Below are 24,639 nucleotides of genomic sequence, written 5' to 3'. Positions count from 1 at the left end.
GTCCCCCACGAAGATTCTTCTCCTAATATTTTCCCAAAGCAAAATAAAAAGGGGGTTAAGAGGATCGTGTATGACACCTGGACGGAGAACGTCCGATCCGGTCGGTCCAGTTTCAAAAGCGTACAAAGATAACACGGGGCGTCGTATTGAACACGCGCGCGCTCACGTACAGCATAGATTTTCGGCTGTGGAACAAAAATAAAGACTCCTTCGTCGATTCTCGATTCGCCTGGTTCCCCTGCCATCGTATCTGGTAGCGTGGCAACGGCAGAAATAGGGGCAGGGAATCAAAGAAGTCCGCCATGATAACCCGTGACTCACCCAAACCCAAGGGAGGGATTCGAACAAAAAAAAAAAAAAAAGAAAGAAACAAAAAGAACGGGGTGGATAGAGGATCAGGGGAAAAGGAAGGAGAAGGCATGACGTTGTCGAAAGAGAAACTACCCTTGCCCGTATTCGCACGGAATCCATGCGAAATTTCGCGACCCCACTCCCGAGACAGAATAAACTCGACGAAGGGTGGCTTTTCTGCCCGCCTCCCTTGAAGCTCCGACCCTTCCTCGGAAGCTAGGGGTAGCGAAAGACGATGCTGACTGGCCATCGAGCCAGGCATCCTGAGCACCGACCCACTCCCGGATAGGTGGAAACTGGCCGGAGGATTTGGGAAAGGGTGTGGTCGAAGGTAGCGAAATTTATGCTAATCACCATGGCCTTTAAAGCCCTCGAAAAGCGCGCGGGTTAAAAAGAAGAAGGGTTCCCGTGCGTAGCCTCTCTCCTGCCAGCTCCATCGATTTTTCTCCCTTCTATGAACATCGCCCGCCACGTATCGGCCGTGATGTGTGAGTACCCGGTGGCGGTGTGGGTTGGGAACGAAAGAGAGGAGAAACGACCCCGTACGTACGCGCCAATACAGCCCCGTTTCGAAACCCATACAACGAATCGTTTCGAGCGTTCGTATACGCGGACGCACACACAGGCGCGTTGCGTGAAAGCGAGAGGGATGTGCGTGCGGAGCAAAAATATTGCGTGCGTGGCCCGGCAGTGTCGGAGCGACGAAAAACTCGGCCGGGCAAGCGACGAAAAACGTGACGCGCGACCGATCGTCTTCCGCGGCGACTCCTCCACTTTTCGGGCAGAAACTGCTCCCTCGGCCGTGTCTCGCAGTTCTGTTTCGTCTCACTGTGCTCTCGTCACCGCGTCCCGCGATTTCCTTCCCCTGGTGTTGGTGCATTTACGGAAGAGGACGGTGAAAGCCCTCGACGTTTTGTCGCCTTTGTCGAACAGAGATGGACAAGGATCTGGATACGCTGCGCATTCGCACCTGCGTCTTCGCCGCGACCAACGCGAACGCATGTGTCGATATGCCGGATGCACGTGCTGCACCGATGCTGATGAGGAGTGAGTAACGAAGCACGGGCACGGAACTTGTGTTACTCTACGATTTTTCGGACGTTTCATCATCCCGAAAGGCTTCGCGACAGACGAGATTGCATGTGTCTCGTTCACTGGCCAGATTCCGACACATCACCCGTCGAGATATTTCTGGAAATTTCGTTTCGTTTCGTTTTGTAACCACGTTGATATCCGGTATCGCAGTTTCGTGTATCGTTTTATTAACGCTCAAAGGATTCCCGGTGATTGGCAGTGCGAATGAATTGGAGCTGATTGGTAACGAGTTTCCAGATATTTTCAGAAATAATTGACGAGTGTGTCGCTGCTTCGACCGGTTCGCCTTGATTAACACGTCTCTCGCTGTGTTTTATGCATGTATATTCGTGGATTGAATATAGCTGCAGCCTTTTTTCTTTTTTTTTCTTTTTTTATTGGCATTTGTTATCAAAGTGCTTTTTCATCGTACTCGATCCTTTGACGTTCTACTGGAAGCTATAATTTTCTAGTCCATTGGCGCTCGATTATATAATGTTTATTCGTTGCTTTGGAACGCAAAGTAATTGATGCAAGCTTCGTAGAAATCTGTGTAACTTTTGTTGGCTACTTAACCCTATTACTTTGACTTATATTATTATAATCATATATATAATTATATGGTAATTTACAAATATTCCCAAGTGTACATATACGCTTTCTACTTTACGTATTTTTCACGGTCATAAAAATAGAAGCGTGCTTCGCTAAGCTCCACGCTCTCATTGATCATCGGAATCGTTCGCTTATTCAAAATGGCGTACACCCCCACTACGTCGTGTGAGTGATGTTCTATCGAGCACAGTGACACACTTCAAACGACAATTTCAATCGAAACCAAATTAACAAAGAAGCTCTCTATGAATAAGAAACCTAACATACTATTCGCTATTCTACAATAGCAATCTATACCGACGATTAAGGAACGATTAAATCAGATATGTAAATCGGCATCTTTGTGTACAACTTTGTCACGAATTAAGAAAACCAATTAACTTTGTACCGCATAAAGCATCGTTAAAAAAAAAATTTCGAAAAATAGGACAGAAATGTAAAATGATACTACTTAAAGCGAGAGCATCAGAAACGCATCACAATCATACGTATCTTTTAATTTACCCCTCGTTACGCGCTATTAGTTGGAAAATTACTTGGAAAGAATAGATTCGAACGAGGATACAGAATGATCAAACGAATATCATTCGAGGGCAAGGACGAGGTTAGCGAAGAAGATGAAGACGAAGACGAGGGCGAAGAGGACGAAGGTTGCCCGAGCACCGTCTACGCGTACGCGTGGGTGTATAGCACGCGTGCAAATAGTCGCACGCATAATGCAAGCCGCTTGTGTGGGCCAGCCGCCTCGGCATGCCTCGCATTTACAATTCAATTTATATATCAACGGTAAGATGGTGGCCGCGAATAAATCCTCGCCGCGGCGAAAGATCCCGACGCGTTTTCCTGCGTGCGTCTCCTCGACGCGGCATGGCGTCGCTTTTCTAAAATGGCAGACGCTTTGAAAGTCGCATGCATTCGCTAAGAATCAACGCTGCACGCGATAGAAAGCGATTGTGGTATTTGTATCGTTTCTGTTTCTGTGCTTTTCTCATTTTTGTTTCGATGAAAATTAAAATTTAACGAATATTTCGTAAAAATGAAAATGATTTCTTTCCTCGTGCGATTAATTTTCATGCTTTTGATACATTTGATATACCTATTTTTCATAATAAAAAGATTAAATTTAATTAACGCCAGGATAAATAACTTTGAAAATATTGGATAGTGAAATAAGATTTATTTTTTATAATTTACTTTTACTATACCTTTTCTTTTACGGTTTTTAATCAAGTAAATGAAGTTGTCTTTCGCACCGTCTTTGAAAAATGAAATACAGAAAACTTTCGCAAGCATATAAAAGAACATTGGCATGATCATAGCAGGTTTAAATATTTCCTTGAATAAAACATGAGGTGTGTTCATTTTCCTGAGTCATTGCATTCATATGTTAATACGGAGGTCATAAATAAGAAATAATTTTCTTCTAAAAATATTTTTAATCTAAAAGTTACACTTTCCTCACAATATATTACTATTGTAATATCGGAATATATTAAAGGTGTAATTTTGTCCGATTAATTATAATTTATTAATAATGGATTGAAAATACAGATATTAGACAGAGAAACGATGTTTGATTAACAGGAAAACTAAATGCAACGCTCGTATTTACATCAAATAACTTGACAACTATTTGGTAACTCTCTCTCTCTTTCTCTCTCTCTCTCTCTCTCTCTCACTAGCAACTCTAACACTCGACAACACTCGCAACTCAATTCTAACGACTCTATGCTTCGATCAACTCTCTCAACTCTACTCTTCGATGTCTCGATCAACTCTGACTCTCGCAACACATACACTTTTCGACTTGCATACTCTGACCTCTCGGTCATCCCCCCTTAAAACACGAAACCGTCCTTCTGCTCTAACTTTGTTTATTGTTTTTCTCACACCACTGTAAGAACTAGGTGACTTTAGTCACATAGGCGCTCTTAAATGTAAACGAACCACAGAAAGACGACGTACACGGTTTTTTCTAATTTTAACCGACCTCTAATTCAAATTATTTTACGATATTACACTATATTTATAGAAAAAGAAAAATCATAAAAAATAAATCTTGTTGTATCACTCGATATATTTCCTAGTCTTCGTTCCAACAAATATTAACTCGTTCTAATATTCTAACTTATTTTGCAAAATTTGTAAATTTGGATAAAAAGCATCGAAAGTTTCTAGTTTTACGCCTAAACCACATATATTTTGAGCCACAGTACAAACGAAGAACCGAACAATTCTATTCGCATCAGTGCCTAATATTATTAAACGCTAAACATTTCAGAAATGTAAATTAATCTTATATTATCAGTTTTTTACTCAATACCTTTGTTGTTTTGTCACAAACTAACAAAGCTTAACCTGGAGTACAACATTATTTGTTCACTGTTCACCAGTTCATAATTTTGATGTTAACAAACATACGCAGTAACAAGAGATAAGCTAAGTCTGTAACTAGAATATTTAATTTATTCGATTGCAAAAAGCCAAGCGAGTTGTACGATATACAAGATACTTATTTACACGGAATCATGGAAAGTGTCTTAAAACACAGGCGACGTTAACGTAAGTTATGGTTACGACTTTAAAATGAGGCTCGTTTCCTTGTTACGGCTATGATTTATAATTTTCTAACTATCATTCTCTGGTTCTTCAACGATCGCAGTAAATTGTCCGTCCTCGTTACTCTAACTACATTTTTTACGTCGTCACGCTGTTATTTTTAATGTGTAAAACCGCGACAAGATAGGCTATGAATAACATTGTACTAAAGTATCTTCACTGGCATAAAAATATCGCAAAGTAAGATATTCTACTTAAAAGCTGTCGTCAAAAGTAAAATGTAAATTACAGCGAAACATTACACTTTCGTACACTTTCTCTCTACTAGAAATTTAAACAATTCGAGATCGAATGTAGCGAATATTAAAAGGAAGATATTCCGAAAATAATACTTCCGACTATTTTACGCACCACTTAATTCGCTTGTAATCATATTCCAATACAAGTATGATATTACCAACATTATGTTAACGATGAAAGTCGCGATACTTGAATCCCGAAGTATCTTAACAAGTGGCTTCCATTGGAATATCTCATATTAATAACTCGAAACTACAATTACGCCAGCGTAAGCAACCATTATCTTCGTGAAAAAATTCTCGTTAATAACGTACCGGACCTGCTGGCAGGAATTCCATTTTCTCGATTCCCGGCCGAAAGATCAGAAAACGCGTACGCGTACACCAAAGAAACTTCCAATAAATATTAATCACGCTATTAGAAGCCTGATCGATTCCGGGGAGAATCGAATCATCCGCGTTCGAGACGATCGTCAAAGCGATTCCAAAGGAACGATCGCGTCTCACCTTTCGTTTGGCGAGTATATTACCCGATGAGCGATCGATCGGATCGAGCGATCGTAGAAACGTTTCATGGATCCGTTTTCTCACGCAGATAAAATCTGGTGGCGCGATACTCTCGGTACGGGCGATGGGTAGCCGAGTAAATGCGCACGTACACCGTGTCGCAATTATTACTTGAAATAAGTTAATTAATAATTGATTTCAATTGATTTCAATAATTGATTTTTAATTAATAATAGACTGCTTAGACGAAAGTTAAATCAATAAGTCTGAAATATTCAGTGGAACCATCTTTAACATTAATATGTTTAAAATGATTACTCATAGTGTATGCTAATTTTTTACTAATTATATATTTGCAAGAAATATTTTGTGACTTCTGTGTACACTATCAGATTGATTTCCAATTTTACCTATCATAGCAGATGTGTTTCAGTGACAATAACATTTTTTAATGTTTTATATAACACATACACACCATAGGAAAATCTTCCACTGTATATTATATAGACATGAAAAAAAATAATTTTAAGAAGAAAGAAAATTTCGAGGAAAGGAGCTGATGTAGGAATTAAAAAAAATTTCAATTTTTTGTCGTATATTTCTAGTCAAAGGATGCGATAATGTTGCGAATAATCTGTCATAAGGTTGCGTTTATTATTTCGGGTACGGGTTAAACAACCTTTTAATCTCTTGATTTGCCAATTAAGCCAAAGTATTTGCAATATTGCAGCGTGTTAAAAGGTAATACTCGGTGGTTGGTCTTTATAATATGCACACCAATGTGCTACGATAATGGCGTCATATACAAGGAGTTATAACTCGTTTACCCGCGGTATGAAGTATAATATACGACCTCTAACAAACATTATGTATTAATATCTAATATATGAAACTCCCTAGCAAGGTAAATTATTTGCCTAAAGTCATTCTTTATCACGACTAGCTATTCCAGCTGGTAAAATAAGAAATTACACAACGTAACATATTAGTTTTCCTAAGATTTTATGAAATTTTCCTTCTTCTATCGATGTTCCTTATCTAAATGAACGCTTTCTCTTTATTTCATGTTTCGAACATGTCTCACCGATTGCATTGTAGCTTTAGGTTTAGGATTTATTTTTTATTGGTATTTCCTCTTCTGTTTGACAACTAAGTGATTGCGGGTTTTGTCATTAGGTGGTATTAACAAAATTCGCAATCAGTTGCCAACTCAATATATCGAAAGAATAGATATTTGAAACAAATCTTTTTTTTTTGGCATTTTAATAACTGCAAGCAATTGCTTGGTCGATTGCTATGCTTGTTATCGTTTATTAGATATAACATTACGATGCTATATTGTTTATGATCTGTACTAAGTCGCATAAATAGAGATGTAAGTTTTATTTATGACAATACCTTAAGAATTTGTAAAAAGTGGCAGAGGAAAAAAATAACCACACGATATAACATTGTCGAGTTTACGTATTTATCGTAATAAGAGTGAAGATAAATTGCAAGTTGATATATTTTCGTTAAAAGTTTCAGAGCAATTTCAATTTTATCACGATAAGTGTACAGAGTAGAAAATTTCACATTTCGGAAAGTAGAAATGCGTTTAGAGAGGATAGTGGCGGGAATATGCGCAATTTCAGGTGACTCATATAGCACATAATAAAAGCATATTATAAACGTCAAATTTTGTAAAATTATTTAAATTTATAGTGATGTAGGTGTATTTTTTAATATAATGATTTTCTAATATTAGCGATTAGTATACTGAATTCTTCGTCAATACAGTAATTCTATCAGGCAACTCTTTCTACTTACGAATCACTCAAACTCGTTTGACATACGTATAACATACGTATAGATGATCTGAAAATATTCATAATCTATACGACTTGACACTTGCGACTAAAATAGAAAATATTATTGCGTATTGGTGATTAGCATACGTTGTTAAATTTTTCTCGCGTTTAACGCGTAACGTACATATGTATGCCTCTATATACGTATATGCAGAAATACATATAGTATCGCGTACGCGATTTTTCACTTCCAACGGCATCTACATGTGTACGGTATAAACTTTACAATCGTAAAACGAACAAATTAAAAGCGATGAAACGAATCTCGAAAAGAAACTCAAGCTCCATCTTACTTACACCTGTACGATAAATTTGCACATCCGTGCATCGTTGCATCAATGTGTGTCCGAAACGAGGTCCGAAACAATACAGGCGCGCATGATCAAACACGTCCCACGTAATAATCGCGATGTCCGTCGAGACTGTCCGATCGAAGCGAGCGGCTCTTTCTGGTTGTCCGCTCCCTTTTCGTCTCGAACGTCCAGTGGTTACCGACATTCAGATCTGTCGGAAGCATTTAACGACTGTCCGTTCAGCTTATTCACGTAGCTGTACGCCAGAAGTGTTTCAACGGAGGCACCTACTCATCCACTGCGATTTTATGTACACCACGATCTAACGAGTGTGCCGGAAGTCCGCGGACCACGGACTACGCCACTTCTTCGAAGGTGAAATACCAGTGCACGCGTATAATACACGTGCACACACGCATACATATATATATATACACATATAGATATACTTGTACATGTACGAGCAGAAGGAAACGACGGAGGAACGAAGGAAAAAGGTTGAAATCTCGACCAGCGCAAAGCTGAGATTCGCACCCTTGGATCCCTAAATTACAACTGCTTCTAGCACGTGAACTGCTCATTACTATAATACATTAATTACAGTCTGTATACATTGCACCGTACTCGAATCGAGCGTTCCTTCGTTCTTCTGCTGAACGTCTTCAAGCTTTTCCTGCTGCCCGATGCCATATGGCGTCATTAAGTTTTAGAGGCTGCTTCCATGATATTTAACGCGTAATGATAGTAAGCAGCATCATAATTGTTAATTTCCGGAATGTCTGAGAGAGCGCCCCGGGCTTTCGATAAACCATCTCTGCCCCTCTCTTTCTTTCCTTCTGTTTTTCCCTTTTCTTTCTGTTTCTCTTTCTCCCTGGTTCCCGGGCGTTAGCCGGTCGAGTATAATGCTCGATCCGGCAGATAAAACTCAGGTGAGGAATAAGTGAGTTCCTCGCTCGGCTGGAGATTTGATTTGGATAACGGCTGGATTTATGCGAAGGCTCGAGGGACTGTCGTTCGCGGCATTTTTTAGTCAGACCGAAAGCTAAGTTGCGCTACAACCTCGCGAGCTTACGTAGCCACGATCGAGGATCGTTAACGTTAGATACATCTTTCTCGCTGAATCGTTCGGATATAGTAGCAGCTTCGTTCAGAAAACAACCATAATACCAAGGTTTCTTATCGAAATACGTACAATTTTCAATGAAAAGTCAGCTTGAAATCTATCAACTTGAAAGAAGCGAAAGATATGAAATTTTTCCAACATCAAACTGGCATGTGAATATTTGAATAACGAAAGAAACGTCTGAAATTTTCATTCACCAAGCTTGTTTCGTGAGATGTATAGAAATTATACGGTTCATTTAGGAGTAGAATTGTTAACAAGGTGCGCATTCACGAGAAAAATTTCAGCGAATTCCAGGATGAGATATCCAAGACAGAAGCAGATGAAACGGCGAAATGAATTTGCCCGGAGGCCTCGGTCATTTGCCAAAGAGTAATTTCCGGTACATGCGCCACAACCTAACCGCCATCGGATTTTAACGATTCCCAATTAGTCTCGTTGCTTCGCAACTAATTACGAATGAGCCGTGACTCGACACAGTAAATGTGAATCTATTGCTCGATAAACGTGGCTAGCTTGGTAGCATGACAATCGTACAAAGCATAAAACGCCTAAGCCTGATTCATGATTGGAGTTTACGGCACAGGTTGCGCACGTCTTTTTCCTCTTTCCGATCTGTATCTTCTACGCGCGTACACGTATCACGCGTATGTGCGTTTAATCCACGATAGTCACGTTTCGCGATTAAACTAATCGCGATCAGGAATCTCCGGCGTGATGAAAAATGGGAATTAAACATCGAGCAGAGATTCCATTACGAAGAAAATTGAGAATTCGTCCAGCAAAATTTGAAACAACAATCTTCTTTTACGTTCGAGCTTCGTAATCATACCGCGTGTTGCAGTCTCTTTTTCTGGATGATGTTCAACGTTGGAGCAAGAAACTTCGAAGATGAAGGGAATCGAGATGAACAAACGCAGCAAGTTCAAACAGCATTAAGAAGATCGAATGAAATGCAAAACAAGTGTGAATGAGACTAACGGCATTAAGAAAGGGAGACTCGAAAAAGATCGTAAGTGTTCTTCGACAAAAAGCGCAAACGCTCGAGCTGTCGAGATTCCCACATAAAAGATCCAATGGTTTTTTACTAATGTGCCGTGTGCACACATGGAAATATTATTTTCTACGATTTCAGTTACCCACGCTGTCTTTTCTACCATGTTGCAACAAAGAAAGCATCGAGCCTGGCTCAAATATACCAAGGGTTGTACACGTTCAGAAACCCGACTAGAATTCAGCTGTTGGTGGGGGTTACTACTTGTCTGAATCTCGTTAATAAGCTAGTCAGGATGTTTTCCCCTCGTGCAACGAGCTTGCTCTACCTTCGTGGATCCCGTTTTCGCTATGGCGTCTAGCACGGCACCTTAGCTCGCACGATGTTCATTTGCTATGTGCTCACTGTCCAACTCGACCACTTAAATCACCCCGTATTCCCACTTACTTCTCAGTTGTTGCGTCCGGAGAAGGAGAAGGGTGCAAGAAAAGGTGGTTGATCCGAGGAATGTCTCGTACAACGAGCACGTTTAATACGATCTCTAGCAGCACCCTTTCTTCCTACCTGTACCTGAATCGATCTCATTGTGCACGGATTGCGTCATTTTCGCGTAAACCGAATTGTTCCCCCTCCCTGAGACGAATCTCGATTATAAGATAGACTACTAAAATAAGAGTAAAATGCATAACATAGTTTTTACGAGAAAAGCAATCCCCGGCTCTGTTACTTTTATTCTCCTTTCAGCGCGATCTATCGATACGGACGCGGTGCACCACGATCCATGACGAAAGCGAAGCAACGAAACACCAGGCGGCAATGGAATCCGAGCAATCGCGAAAGATCTAATTAACCAGCTCGATAATAGTCGCGAGATATGCGCCGATGAAGTGCACGGGTGCACGGCTCGAGACGCTCTTATCGAGCACGAGTAACAATAAATAACAGCTCGAGAGCGGTGAGATTAAACCGAGCTCTCGGATTAATTGCCCGACGAAGTGGCAATGCACGATCTAGCCGAGTAGTTGCAACAGCGAGGAAAGTGTCAATGACAGGGCACACAGCTAGCTCTGAAAACACGCTCGAGAGAGATCGTTGCTCGACTGGTAACGAAAAGAACCGATTATTAATTCGACGATCGCTGGATCGACCGGTATGTACGAGCCACGAATCCCACGAGGTGCTAAATGGTCCACGAACACAGATTGCGCAAACGGTAATTCCCAAGTCGAGATACGTTTTCAGCGTAACGAAGAAACGCCCCCCGAAATCTACCATTACCTGTCTCTTGCACACCATGTGCAACGGACTATTCGTAACGAATCGAATCGTACGTATCTCTGTAATCTGTTTAGAAGACAAGATCCTTCCGAGCGCTTGCATCGTGGAACACGGTGCTCGTACTTTTCGCAAAAAGTTAGCCGGCACGCAAAATGGGTTAGGGTGAATTATAATAGGTCCGTTCTTGCTGAACACGCGAATTTCCGTTAGGTCGTATAAATATCAGCTAGTACCTACGTGAACTCGTTTCAGACAAGTTGTCGAATCGCTGTATCTGTAAATCGTACGGACATAGACAGCTCTGTGAATAACGTTTTTGCCATGTTATAAGACAGATACGCCGGTGGTCGGTCAGTTATTACTTATAGCGTATAATGTAATAAATAATCGCGCTGGCAGCCAACTGGTGACATTATAATTACGCGGCATTTCGATGATATATGTATACGCGCGGAAGAAAGGAGTTGCTCGCGAAACTGACTCAACGTTAATTTACATTTGTTCGAATATAGGCCTGTGCGCGTACTTTCAGTCAGATTGCAGTGCATCGAGGTTAAATCGGTAGATTACACTACCGTACTCGCTAATACCGTGGGGCAGATGCAAGTTTGCTGTTTCGTTGTGTAATAGAATTTCGTAGCATTCGATCGATTCCTCGTTTCATTAGAAGCACGCGATTCTTAGATTTCCCTCGTCGAAAACAGCTTCAATTGGATTAACTTCTGACATTGTACGATATAATCTATTCTCTAAAATATTTTCTGACGTTCTTTAATAACTCACACTATTTCATTCAAATATTCATTTACATCGTCGTCACGAAGGATCTCAGTTGCACCATTTTCTGATGTTCTATGATATAAAGTCGCTACGGAAAGTATTTGCATACCGTTATATTCGCTGGAGCATTAAAGTAGCGATCAATTAGGTCCAGATATGGAAACGAAATATACAGCTTGATGGGAAAACGCATTATTGGAAAATAAGGATACGTGCCAATACTTTTTGTAATGACTATATTTTGTGAGATATTTCCTGCCGTTTTCAAACAATCCGCACTTTTTGGATCGAAAATATTCATATACATAGGCTAAATATTAAAATGCAAAATTGAAATCGCACGTAGCTGTGATCCTGTTGTAATTCTTGACTTTTCGTGTTTCGATCGCGTTTGAATCTTCTAACATAAGAAATTTGTTAGCGACAGAATAGTACAATAAGACCGATTGAAACGACCGAAAGAACACATCAGGGTTAAAAATGCAAACGTGAAACGACTTGTAAGAAGCGCTGACGTTCTACCATAATGGTTAAAGAACACTAACATATGTACATAGTTTACGATCTCCAACGACTACAGAGAAATTATTCACCACTAAACTGCTTAATACTTTTCGTTACAGAGGAACGCTGACAAATACAAGGAGGGTAACAATACAAATACGATGAAACGACGAGCTCCGACTCCGCCAGTCCAGTTTTGGGCGTTGCGCCGTGCAAAGGGACCAGTAAAAGCTGAGGGTGATTTGGGCCTTAGTGGTCCTGTGGTGGCTGTGTATGAATCCTACTGGCCTGCTAAGTCCCAAGTAATCCTCAGCGCGCGCAGCAATAAACGAGTGCATAACCGCGCAGTTTCGACGATGAATCGTCAGCTTATTTTTGCCAAATAAAGTAACATCGCGTCGTGTCGAACATAGAGTTTCGAGATCGTTAAACTAATTGCACGTGAACTCGCGCCGCGGGTGGCTTTTTATTGCCTCATCGGCGAAAACAGACAAGATTTCGTGGCAAGCACATTTTTATTCCGCTGATCCTTTTTTTTTTTTGTGAAACTGTAACCGTCCAAGTACGTGACTCGTTAAGTTTGGTGATTTACGTCCTTTAAATCGGCCCATTAATGCTTAATGGGATACCACGAGAGAAGGACTCGCAAAGGTATGGCGTATCGATTTACGTGCAAGCTTTTAACGTAGTTAATGAAAATCGATTTAAGAAAGTGTTGATCGAGAACGGAGGACGGCGCACAATGGCCTTATTCATCACGGCGAAGCTGTCAAGATCGATGCAACGTAAAGTAGAAAAAAAAAGAAGTAATCGACGGCCGATTTAATCATCGTGATACGGCGGGCGTTCGGGATACCTAACATAGCATCGATGCGTGTTACAGAAGCTTGGAATTTTAAGTGGCTCCCGGGAGGCGTCACGACACGACCAACGTGTGAGTAAGTTAATTACAAGTCTGTCATATTCCTTACATATTTATCGTCTTTCTAATAATATTAATATCGGCCGGTTGCAGTACCGGTAGATTATTCTAGATCGGTATCGGTTCGCAATAATTCGCAGCGAACCTTGGCTGGCGACGTTCGCGGAAAAAGCGACAGCGATCTGAACGCGAAACGGCTGAAATTATTGCAATACACTGTGTTAACGGTTATTAAACGGAAAACCGAGACAGCAAAAGGCGTGAAATCATCGGAGCTAGCGGTATCCGAATATTAAATACTTCCTGACGAGCCGATGATCGTTTATTATCGCGAGCGAACATTTCCTTCGCGGAATATCTTTTGTATCGAAAAGGCAAATTGGCCTGCTCGAAAATTTATTTGACGTTGCTTACCTTTCTGCGTACCTTTCTTCGTGCAGCATGAGATCGTTCGAGAGGATTCTTAAGTGCTCTAGTTAGTCGGCAACCACCCGCTATGCGACCGATGTTCGAGCATATGCTGCATCGCTCGAGTAAGCTGCTCTTCGCGAACCGGGTACTATTCTTGTTGCCGATCCGAACGATGCTATGCAGAAGGACTTTTTTAGGTCTCGCTGACGACCATGCAACAAGCATTGTGTTTTAACGGGCATACAAATTTAATCGTCCTCCCGCGGTCGGGATACGAAAGCCGAATACCGAGTTCGATGCAAAGCAAGCGTCGCGTCGGTTCCTCGTGTTCGACAAATTGTTACTAAAAGCCGTTCGAACGGGATGATCGTAAAACACTCGCGGAATATATTGGAGACCGGAGAGATCGAGTGGAAATGAATGCAAACGAACGTGGGATAGAGTGGCGATGAAAAGGGGTATCGAAGCTTGTTCGCGAAACGAACGAACAGGACGTGGGAAAGAAGAGCTAAAATTGGCGAGAAAAAGAGTGAATTCTCGCGTGACTTTTAAGGCTACTCGTAGGTGAAAACAGCTCGAGCTTGTTTTACTTTATTGATCAAAACTTAGTCGTGTTTCTTGAACGCACTAACACTGATACTTGTAGACTTGCCTAACTTCTGAAAAATTTCCAAATGTTACAAATTCTTCTTCTATAGATGCGTGTCTTTAAATTTATCGTCACTGATTATTAACTGGTCATATTAAGATTGCATTTCAGTAAAAATGTACTGTATACTTACTGTTACAGTTTGAGATTTAAATAGCGATTTCGTAAATTTTTAAATCGATGTAGGAAATCGATTATTCAACCTTAATATATTCACACATATTGGATGTATAATAAAAAATTTACGTTTCTTTCTATGTACAGATTGAACTTATCGAATAGTTATCTATTCAAAGAAAATAATATTACAAACGCTGTAAAGATAATCACCGACCTTGATCAAGCGAAAACTACTGATTCTTATCAATTGAACTAGATTCTTATGCGTACTTTTCAAGAATTTTAAATAGTAATGCAAATAACGTTGCATTTCAATTCTATAAAAATACATGATTGATCATAACTAATCATAAATAACTAAAACGTAAATGTGATATGTTACATCTAAGATACTTCAGTACGTTACTAAACAAATTGTATAAATGCAACGATATTTTCGAAAAAAATGCTCAACCTTGATATTTAAACATCTTTCAACAAAAATATATGGATTCTCAAGCTATTATCAAATTCATTACAAAATATGATTAACTTCAACCATTCTTCGACAGCACATTGTGATCGTAACACAAAGCTATCAAGAGATTTAACTACCTAATAAAAACAAGATTCTCGTTCTCCGTGGAATCTCAATGATCGTCTTAAATCAAATTCAGACAGGGTCAAACGGTAGAATTTTTAATCAGGGAACTAACTAAAATTCCAATCAGATTTTACTGCAAATAACGAATATTTCGTATCTAGTCGTAATACCAGAGACGTATGAAATCGAGCTATAATAATTACAATTGCTGTGCTGCCTCGAGTATTCCCCTTTTCGCTTATCGAAACGCATAGCTTGCGTTATACAGCCACGAATACGAATTTATTAACATCTGGCAGAGATACGACCTTATTTAAATGCACGCGCGCATTTATGCACCGCGTAGAAATATACGAGGACGAAGATCCACTCTCGCACCTTCTTCTTCTTCTTCTTCGTTCTTCTTGTCCTCGACCTGCACCGAGTGCATACGCCCAACCGTTGTCCAAGTCTCTCGACTACCGCGTAAGAAACCTAAGCTAACATGAAACTGGTATCTATAGACGTCTAAGGAGATGTAATGGGAAATTACACGAACATTACGGAGAAAAAATATGATAAGTACAATTTTGTTGATCCTCTGATATTAATATTATTTAATGGTTGACAGGATATACTTTAACGTAATATAGTTAAAAAGAGGAATAACCTATTAGGGTGCAAAGATATACAGTGGCTATAAAAGTATTCGTACATCACCATTGTATTTATGATAGCATTTACATATGAATTAATTTGATCCAAGTATATTACATATCATATGTAATGGGGTTTTCATGGTATCAAATAAAGTTGATGTCTACTATGAAAATGAAATGTAAAATCTGACAAAAAGAAGAGACTCTTCACTGAAAAACGGGGATATGTACAAATACTTTTTGTAGCCACTGTAAGCCTCTTAACAACAGATGAAAAATTCATGTGAAGAAAACTAATGACATACCCTATATCTAAAACATGATAACAGATACTTTTGAAGTTGATATGATTTCATGTGAATTGAAATCAATCAATATCCTTAAGATCTTCTATATTTAGATTCGTATAGTCTAGTTAAATTGCATAAGAAACGTAGTAAGTAAATGTTGCTTCTAATTAATAATTGTAATCGTTAATTTGTTCACCTTAGTACGATACCGTTATTACAAATCAACCAAAGCATCCGGATATTTATAAACATAGCCATGTACATAATTTAACAATACATGGCTGATTTACATAAAGTGAATGTGTTAAAAATTAAACGACATTAAAACGCGTAATTTACATACACCGAAGTGTAAAGAAAAATGTTAATCACATAAATGGTGCGTCTACGTTTTAGAGACTCGTCAACGTTAAAACGAGTAATAACGTAGCAACCTTCAAAGGATACTAAACCAACTCCTTCTCCTAGCAACGAATCGATGAAACTTCGTGTACGTGTACGTAAGACAATGAAAGTCAACTATTATTGCGGTGTCTACCGAAAAAAATTTCCGTAACATGCCTATTATAGCAAGGACCTTAATAGCCCATGGAAGTCTGAACGTAATTCCATAAAGGAGCCGACCTCGTAAAACTGCGAAAAATTTCTAGCTGTTAATACGGAATTATCGCCGACTCTATAATAACACGTAGCGCGGTTGGCAGGATGTGAATTTCAAACAAAGTCCGCAAGAACTTCATCTGTATGCGGAGATACGGCATCTTTTTTTACGCGGTCTGCTTTTAACCAAGATATATGATACGATGATAACGACGTTTGCAAATCATACTGCTTGTAAAATAACCACCGAGGAAATGGAAACAGCTTGTACGAAAGTTTCGAGTGCTCTTCGGTGGAAAAAGCACCTTACGAAAGCTTCGAACGTCGTTCAGAGAAATATACGTGACGAAAATGAAACACTGTAGTGGTGTCATTAGAATAGCAGCGGCACAAGAGTCAAAGGACGACGCGAATTGGGACAAATAAACTCCGCCGCAAAACAATGTCGCCGCTACATACAACCGTCGAATGAAGACGAATTTGAATTTTCCGACTCTCCCCCAACCAGTATAAATAAACGTACGCGATCGCGAGCGAGAGGGTATCGAACAGTATCGTAGAGTATCGTACAGTATCTACAGAGTATCTTCGAGCATCACGAGTATCTAACAGTACTTATAATATCTTCGAGCGTCTATCGAGTTACGCGACGAGCATTTACGAGTATTTATTCCGCCAGTTTTTTTGCGATTTATACTTCGTACTAATGACTCACGTATACGGCTGTATATTAATTTATTATTTTAAATATATTCGATGGTTACAACAACGAGCAATCTCGTCATTAAACTTCACGTACCAACGTTCTCTTCACATAAACATATATATATTTCGACATGCTGCAAATTCACAATGTGTCAATGAAGAGTTACGGGGCGCCACGGCGCTTTCAACTGCTATTATACATTTTCGAGATAAGATGTTAATTTTACAGGTCGACAATACGAGAAGGTATACCGATATCGTCCTACCGCCTGGATTATTCTCTTCGACCAAACCGCTATTGTTTAACGGAAACGTATATCTCCACTGTCACCGTCAGTCTTAGAAAGAACACTTCTTCGGCGGTCTTTGCGATGAAAAACTACGAACGAAGATATGCAGGGGACAGGATCGACTGTGCGTAATAGAAATGGCTAAGGTATGAATAAAAGAACACGCGAGTAAATGCAATGATTGATTTTAATTGATTTTACGAAGCGTCGCGAACGCAAATTTCTTAGTATTGTTCTGGGAAAATTTGAAACAAAAGATCTATTGGATTGACAACTAAGTCATTGCGGATTTTGTCAATACCACTTAATGACAATATTGCAAATCCAATATTTGTGGAAAATATTAAAGAACAAGATGAAGTATTCGCGCTTCAATTAGAAAAGAAATTTGTTTTATCCTAATAATGCATAATCGCAGGAAAATAACACTTGATAAATCTGCATGCTAATTGTGAATTATTACCCTATCTGTCTCTAGATTTACTTTTATATATCTTGAACAATATAAGATTCTATAAAGCGTTTTAGCGCAGTAGATGTAGTTGCACATGAATCGGGAGAGACTCATATTATTGTGACTTGGAATATTAACGTTGTTTTGGTTTTCATTCAAAAGTAAACAAGCTCCGGACAAAATATTATTGCCATTATTTGTAATCGTCAACCGGAGTCACATTTGAACTTTTTATAATAACAACTGTAGTCACAAATAGACGAACGTGCAGTCTAAGACAGTTCAATAGTAGAGTAATTAACGAGTAGAGGAGTTGAATTGTTTCGAGCGAGCGACGATTACGATCAGTGTACGCTATTTCTGTACTTGTACTCACAGTGATTTTAATATATCGACTATTACGATTTTACCACTCGTCTCTTTATTAAACGAATCGACACGTTTAATAGCCACCTCGAATTGGATTTAAAGAAACCGAATTTTAATAATATTTTATATAACCAAGTATTTTGAAATCGTACAAGTCTTCCAAGAGAAAAATTGAAAAGTTACTAAAAACTACTAATGATATGTTATTCGTTAAAAAGTATGATTAATAGATACGAGGTTCCACTTTGTAGCGCTTTAAAATTACATATCTACATGTACAGAAGTACGAAATTACTTGTGATAGTGATTTGATATTTATCCCACGCGAAAGAACCGAAATATTAAAAATTGTTCGAACTTATCACAACTTGACTGGTTACGACAACCCCAAGGACTCGAGAAATGAGATATATATAATAAGAAAATGTTGACTTTCGGCTGACATAATTAATTTTAATAATCTAAGAGCAGAACTTCACGCCTATTTACCACTTGTACGTTTCGACGTTTCCCTAATAGTCAGTCATGCAAGTTATCTTTCTACGAACGATTGATTACTTGTCAGACTGATCGACAGAGCAGAAAGTGACAAGTCGAAACTGTCCCACGCCGATCGTGCAACTCCTACCCTGGTCGAAAAGAAACTCTCGTCCGGATAGAAACGGTATTACGTAGGGGAACGAAGTCGTATCATTGTACGATGCAGTGCTGCCGGGCACAGTAAATCTCATGGTCTATAGAACTCGAAGAAATCATTACAGTGCAGTGGGACGCAGTATATTGCTGTTAATATAGCGCAGCACGCCCTTTTAAGCTTCGCTCCGTGCAGAGAGATATATACAGGGTGATCTCGTAGAGAGCTTAGAACTTGGCCAATAGAAGTTGAAAGGCTTCTATACCAGAGGCCCGAGGAAGTGGAAATTGAATGTGATTTGTTGAAGATATTGCTTTTGTAACATATCGTGCGTCTGATATTGAATTTTTAATCGATTTGGTTCTAAATTAGTTTGAAGCTGGTGATCACTAAACTGTAATAATGTATAGAAATATATTCACTTAATAATAATTGATATTGCGGCAAGTAAACTATATCGTTGTGTATATTACGATAGTTTATTATTATTTATTATTTTTCATATATTGCGTGATTTAAAGGAAGATCAAATAACTTAGAGGCAAATGTTCACCGGACAAAATAAAAATGAGGTTCCAAGTTAACTTCTTACTTCAACTTGCAACAAGAAAATATTCTGCGTGATGATATTCAAGATAGATTAAATGATTAGTTAGTAACATATAAGAATAATAAAAAGGTGAATAAATAATGCAAATGATCAACGTAACACAACACATTGTAGTAATATGTTTATATACAAACAACTAATATCGTAAAAAGCGTTGATTATGTTTCCATTAGATTTAATTTCCAATAGAGATTAAACCGTCTTCGATTGTTTGATCTTTTCTTTATATATTTACTTTATCGCTGTATTCGACGTAAATTTATGAAGAATCGGGCTGATATTAGATTTTTTAACATACTGTAAAAATATAAATAATATAGAAATTAGTATAAAAGGTGTAAACTTTATCTCGAATATTTAATAAAAATTCGAAGGATACTGCTATAATCGCGATAATATCTAATCCAGAATTTCTTTGCAGTAAAGTTAGGTATCTATGATACGTGATACTTTCTGAAGCAAAAGGTGGTAGGAGAATGTCGATCGATTCAAGATACGGTCAGTATACAAAACACAAAGAAAGAAGGACTGTAAAGTGCGAAGATTCTCGCAAATGCCCGAGGTGTCGACGAAGAGAGAAGCGTAAAATCGCAATAAATCAATGTTAATGGCGCTATAGCTAGATGCTGCGAATCAGGCAACGAACAAAACATCCCGTCGTAACCGAGGATCTTCCGCGCTATCGATGCATCAATAATATTTAGTGCCGGAAGTAAGTTTCGCAAAGAATATCATAGAACGCCTCTATTCAGCATATCGTGTTCAATATTCGTTAAAAGTATGATGTCTCGCGAGAAGACTTTAAGGCCTCGAATATTTTATGTCGAAAAAGTTTGTTTTTTAATGCTGCGTATGGGATATTTCATCGTACTTTAAGTACGATTTTCAGTGCCTTGGAACATCTACAATATATTTAATAGCCCAATGTAGTAATAAAAACTGCACAAAAATGGTATTTACTAGATTCGATGCTGTGAAGAATGTTTTATATTTATTCAATTCTAAGCAGCAGTGTAAAGTAGGAAACCTGCAAAAGGTTGTTAACCTTGTTGTTGCTTTGTCATTTGTTTTGTCACTTAAAAGTAGACCATTAAAAAATTAAAACCGCTAAAAGATAATATGCTTGTTTTGTTATACGAATTTGTACTAAAGTTATTTTTCAAATTTTAGACAGTTATTGAAAAACAACTCGAGAAACTACTCTTGAACGTAATCAAACCAAATTTATGAAAAACAGGCTCCAGTGCCCTTTTTCTTTCATTTTAGTTCTCGAGTCAGAACACAAATTGCAATGACAAGGCACAATAGTAAGATACCGCACAGTGCGACATAAATCAACAAAAGCGACATAACTGTCCTCTATCGGCCACACTATGAAGATAAATGAATAAGATTTTCATAATTGGCCGAGGAGTGTCCCTGCAACTTTTTTATAACGATAATTCGAAAATAGCGTTTTTCAATTTGTGCCAGTTTCCACGAAATGGCGCGATATGTATTTCTATGGTTTTCCAAGAACTGCCTCGACGATTCGCCGCAAACCGCTCGTCCGCACAGAGCCTAACCTGGTAGAATACTGAAAGCCACTCGTGAGATTTCACATTTGAAGTTGCAACATTTCTACATGCTTACTTGATTTGACAGTAAATCACAGATGAATGTTAGTATCGATCTTTTATCTTTTACAGCTGCTATTACGATCGGCAGTAAATATTCTATTTTATTACTCGGAAATTTTATCACCTACCGAATAAAATAAAAATTTATGTTTCCTACAATATTCGCACTCTAATAATGTTTTGTTTTACATGCCGTATCAATTCGACGTTGTATATTGTTCTTACACAGCGATAAGGTACGTCTCATGAAAATAAAAATGAAATTTGATTTCAGATGTGGAAAACTGTACGAGATCGTTTTGGATTTCGTTGAGGCAGGGTTGGGGTTTCTATGCGGCATGTGCCTTGCTTTTACAAATGCAATGCCCTTCGAAATCCCAAAAATGTCCAACGCTTGTCTACGTTACGAGAATACAACCAAAACAGCAAACTGTTACTCGACATAGCTCTAGTTCAAAGTTCAAACTCGAATATGTTCGCCGAAGATGCAATGGATATTTAATGTGCAACAAACATTAAATATCGGATTCTGTGTTTGAAACAAAGAATTACGCTAATTCCATTTCCAAAAAAATATTTTAGTTTCAACGATACATACATACAATATATAAACAAGATGTAATTATTTGTAGTATTTTAAGAACTGAATTTTTGATAAATTTTTAAGTCAATCAACTACAATTTCTTTATTCACCATACTTGTTAACTTACTTATTTAACGAATAAGTAAGTGTCAAATTGGATATTATACAGAAATTCCTATTGGTTGTCACATTTTAAAATTGTTAAAATGAAGAATGTAAGTAAATAAAAAAGTATCCCAATTACCTTATTTATAAAAATATTTATTTAAAAAATAGTTATACTAATTAATAGTAAAAAAATTGATCATCTATTTTATATATGTGTACATAATATATTTCACGGAGTTAATTATTTTACATTCTAAAGTTTAATGTCATTTGTATACCCTAGATCCGTTAGAAAGTAAAATTAGGATAATCTTTGCAACGACTGAATCAAACATAACAGAAAAATATCAAAGATATGACTCACCGGTTTGAAGTCTAGCAGCCGTACTCGCGGGAATCTAACGCAGCTACTGCGCCGTGGAGTCGCATCGATATTTTCATTCTCTTGATCCCGATAGTTCCGAAAGTCCAATAACATTCTTCGCATTTTGAACAATCGCGAATCTCTGTCCATATAGATTAATCGTACGCGTACACTTCCCAAAAAAGAACGTGCGATAGAAAACACGTACAACAATCACTATGAAAATCACTATAAATTCCCGAGAAAACTGTCTTACTGTCAAATACCTATGTATCTCGTACGAAGCACAACGAACGAATCTTTCAATAAACTCTAATATATTATTCGATAAACATTCGAAAAAGCAATTTCATGACGATAAATCGAACTGATCAAGTAGTACCAACTGAAATTAGTCACAACTGAACACAAGCAACCTTGCAAATACCTACCGATATTACAATTATTGATATTCTATCGTTCGATAGCGAATCATTATTTAAACATGAGATAAGAAATAACGTATCGTCAAATACTTAATTAAATAATCGTTAGAGTTAAACAGAAATTTTGCTACGTCGTAAAATTTGTTCGAAAGCATGGAGAAAAATATCGCGTACCGAACCACGCGCAGGACAACGTTCGACTGAATAGAATTTGACAACATTCGTGGACGTTACGTGCAAGGTCGCGCGTATTTGAAAATGTAAACATATGTAACGTATCGACGATCCATAAAAAATTACGATTATTTTCGACGTCTGTTTATACCTTCGTTTTATCTCGGAGTGAAATCAAATATTTCCTATAATAATAGAGGGTAAGAAATAATTTCTATAGAAAATCTTTATTCTATTTCTATATGGCAAGAGTTTGCATTTACGTATGCATTTATATGAATTGTTACAAACTATTTTTTAATCTTGTGGCTTTTTACAAATTATTCTATAAGTAATATTTATGTATGTAACTGTTAAATGTTCAAAAATAGGACTTATCTATTCGAAAGATTACATTGATTTAATGTATTAATAAATTAATAAAAAAATATTATAATCAAATATTAAATTTATTAATAGGAACATATTTATTGTAATAATTCTAACTCTTTGTTCCATCTTTTTCGGTAAATCATTAATTTCTCAAAAAATCTTTGAAGCCTTAACTTTCTTTATAGGGTTTTGTAATAATCGAATGAATCGATAATTTATAAACTTAACTAAGAAATAAAGTGGATGGAGTAATTATTTTCAATTACACATTCTCTTTAGTTTATCTAACGCTCGTAATAAATAAAATTCCTTTCTCATTCATTACACATTAGCATTGATTTTTCTTGCAGATATCAATTTTACAATCTTTCTAATTGCTGGTTGTAAATTTTAACTGGAAATTCAAAGCGCAAAATAAGAAAAGACATTAGTTATGGGTATGACCTGATAATTTGCCTCCTGTGTCTAAGTCGATATTATTCCCATATCGTAAGTCGTAAAAGTGCGCACCAACTTGAATCAGGAACGTAAGCAGTGAACGTGTTAAATGGTGTTTTATTGCTTCAACAGACTGTAAGAAATGCTCGGTTTCAAATGCATGCAAATGTAATGAAATCTTTCGGATGCAAATCATACGTAAACCTAAACATTTATGAGGCTTGAACCTTTAATTTCTTATTAATATCTTAAAATTCTCGAATGATTCAGAATAGCATTGCAGGGGGATGCGAACACGTTAAAGAACGTTAATTGAACAGGATACACACGAGAAGTTTGTTAGAAACTACTGATTTTTTAGTTGGTTAGTAACTCTATAAAAGTTGCATTAAATAGTAGTATTTTAATGAACTACCAATGATATTTCCCGCGCAAATGGGAACTAGTTTGTAAATATCAATTACTTCCATTTTTTAGTATAGGTTTGCGAAAGCATCGTGCAAGATATGATATGTATTTTATGATACAATAAACATAGAAACATACATATTCGAATTTTTCTCAGATAACACGATATGAGTAAAATATCAAATTTTGTAAGTTTCAAAGAAATAAACACATATACTTCTTTGCAAGTGCTTTCTCTTAAAAACAAATAATCAAACAAAAAAAAATACATAAATATCTACGGTATGTTATGGATTAGGCAATTAAATCCCAATATATATGCAAATTGACAGCTTCTAGAGAAAAATGACCTTTAGAAACAACACCGAGCGTTTTAATATAACGATACAATATCTTCAATGTGTTTAGAGAATCGAGAGCTTGACTACTTAATATTTGTTAGATAGCTAAATATTTCAATATTTAAATAATGTAACGAATGAGTAAAAGAATAGTAATAAAAAAATTACAAGTATTATTATACTATTAATAGATAATTTACATTATAAGTATTAAAAGTATCAAAGAAAAATTATAATCACTGATTATGAGTAGCGATGCTTATGAAAATATAGGGGTCTTTTCAAGAAATAAATAGCACGACGG

At 37.6% G+C, this 24,639-nt stretch overlaps 1 protein-coding gene across 1 annotated transcript in view; it reads right to left on the bottom strand.

The window, feature by feature from the left end:
• The window catches only part of LOC117235117 (protein cortex-like), a 249,589-nt gene extending 226,798 nt beyond the window's left edge, over nucleotides 1–22,791 (bottom strand). The window contains exon 1 of the mRNA XM_033496852.1: nucleotides 22,178–22,791. Coding sequence (XP_033352743.1) covers nucleotides 22,178–22,327 — 150 coding nt within the window. The 5' untranslated portion in view covers nucleotides 22,328–22,791. The remainder of the gene's footprint in view (nucleotides 1–22,177) is intronic.
• Nucleotides 22,792–24,639: the final 1,848 nt, after the last annotated feature.

The sequence above is a fragment of the Bombus vosnesenskii genome, unplaced genomic scaffold (genome assembly GCF_011952255.1).
Source record: "Bombus vosnesenskii isolate JDL3184/JDL3185 unplaced genomic scaffold, Bvos_JDL3184-5_v1.1 scf7180000013314, whole genome shotgun sequence".
NCBI lineage: Eukaryota > Metazoa > Arthropoda > Insecta > Hymenoptera > Apidae > Bombus > Bombus vosnesenskii.
Note: the sequence above shows the minus strand (reverse complement) of the source record. Positions and strands in the feature narration are given on the sequence as shown.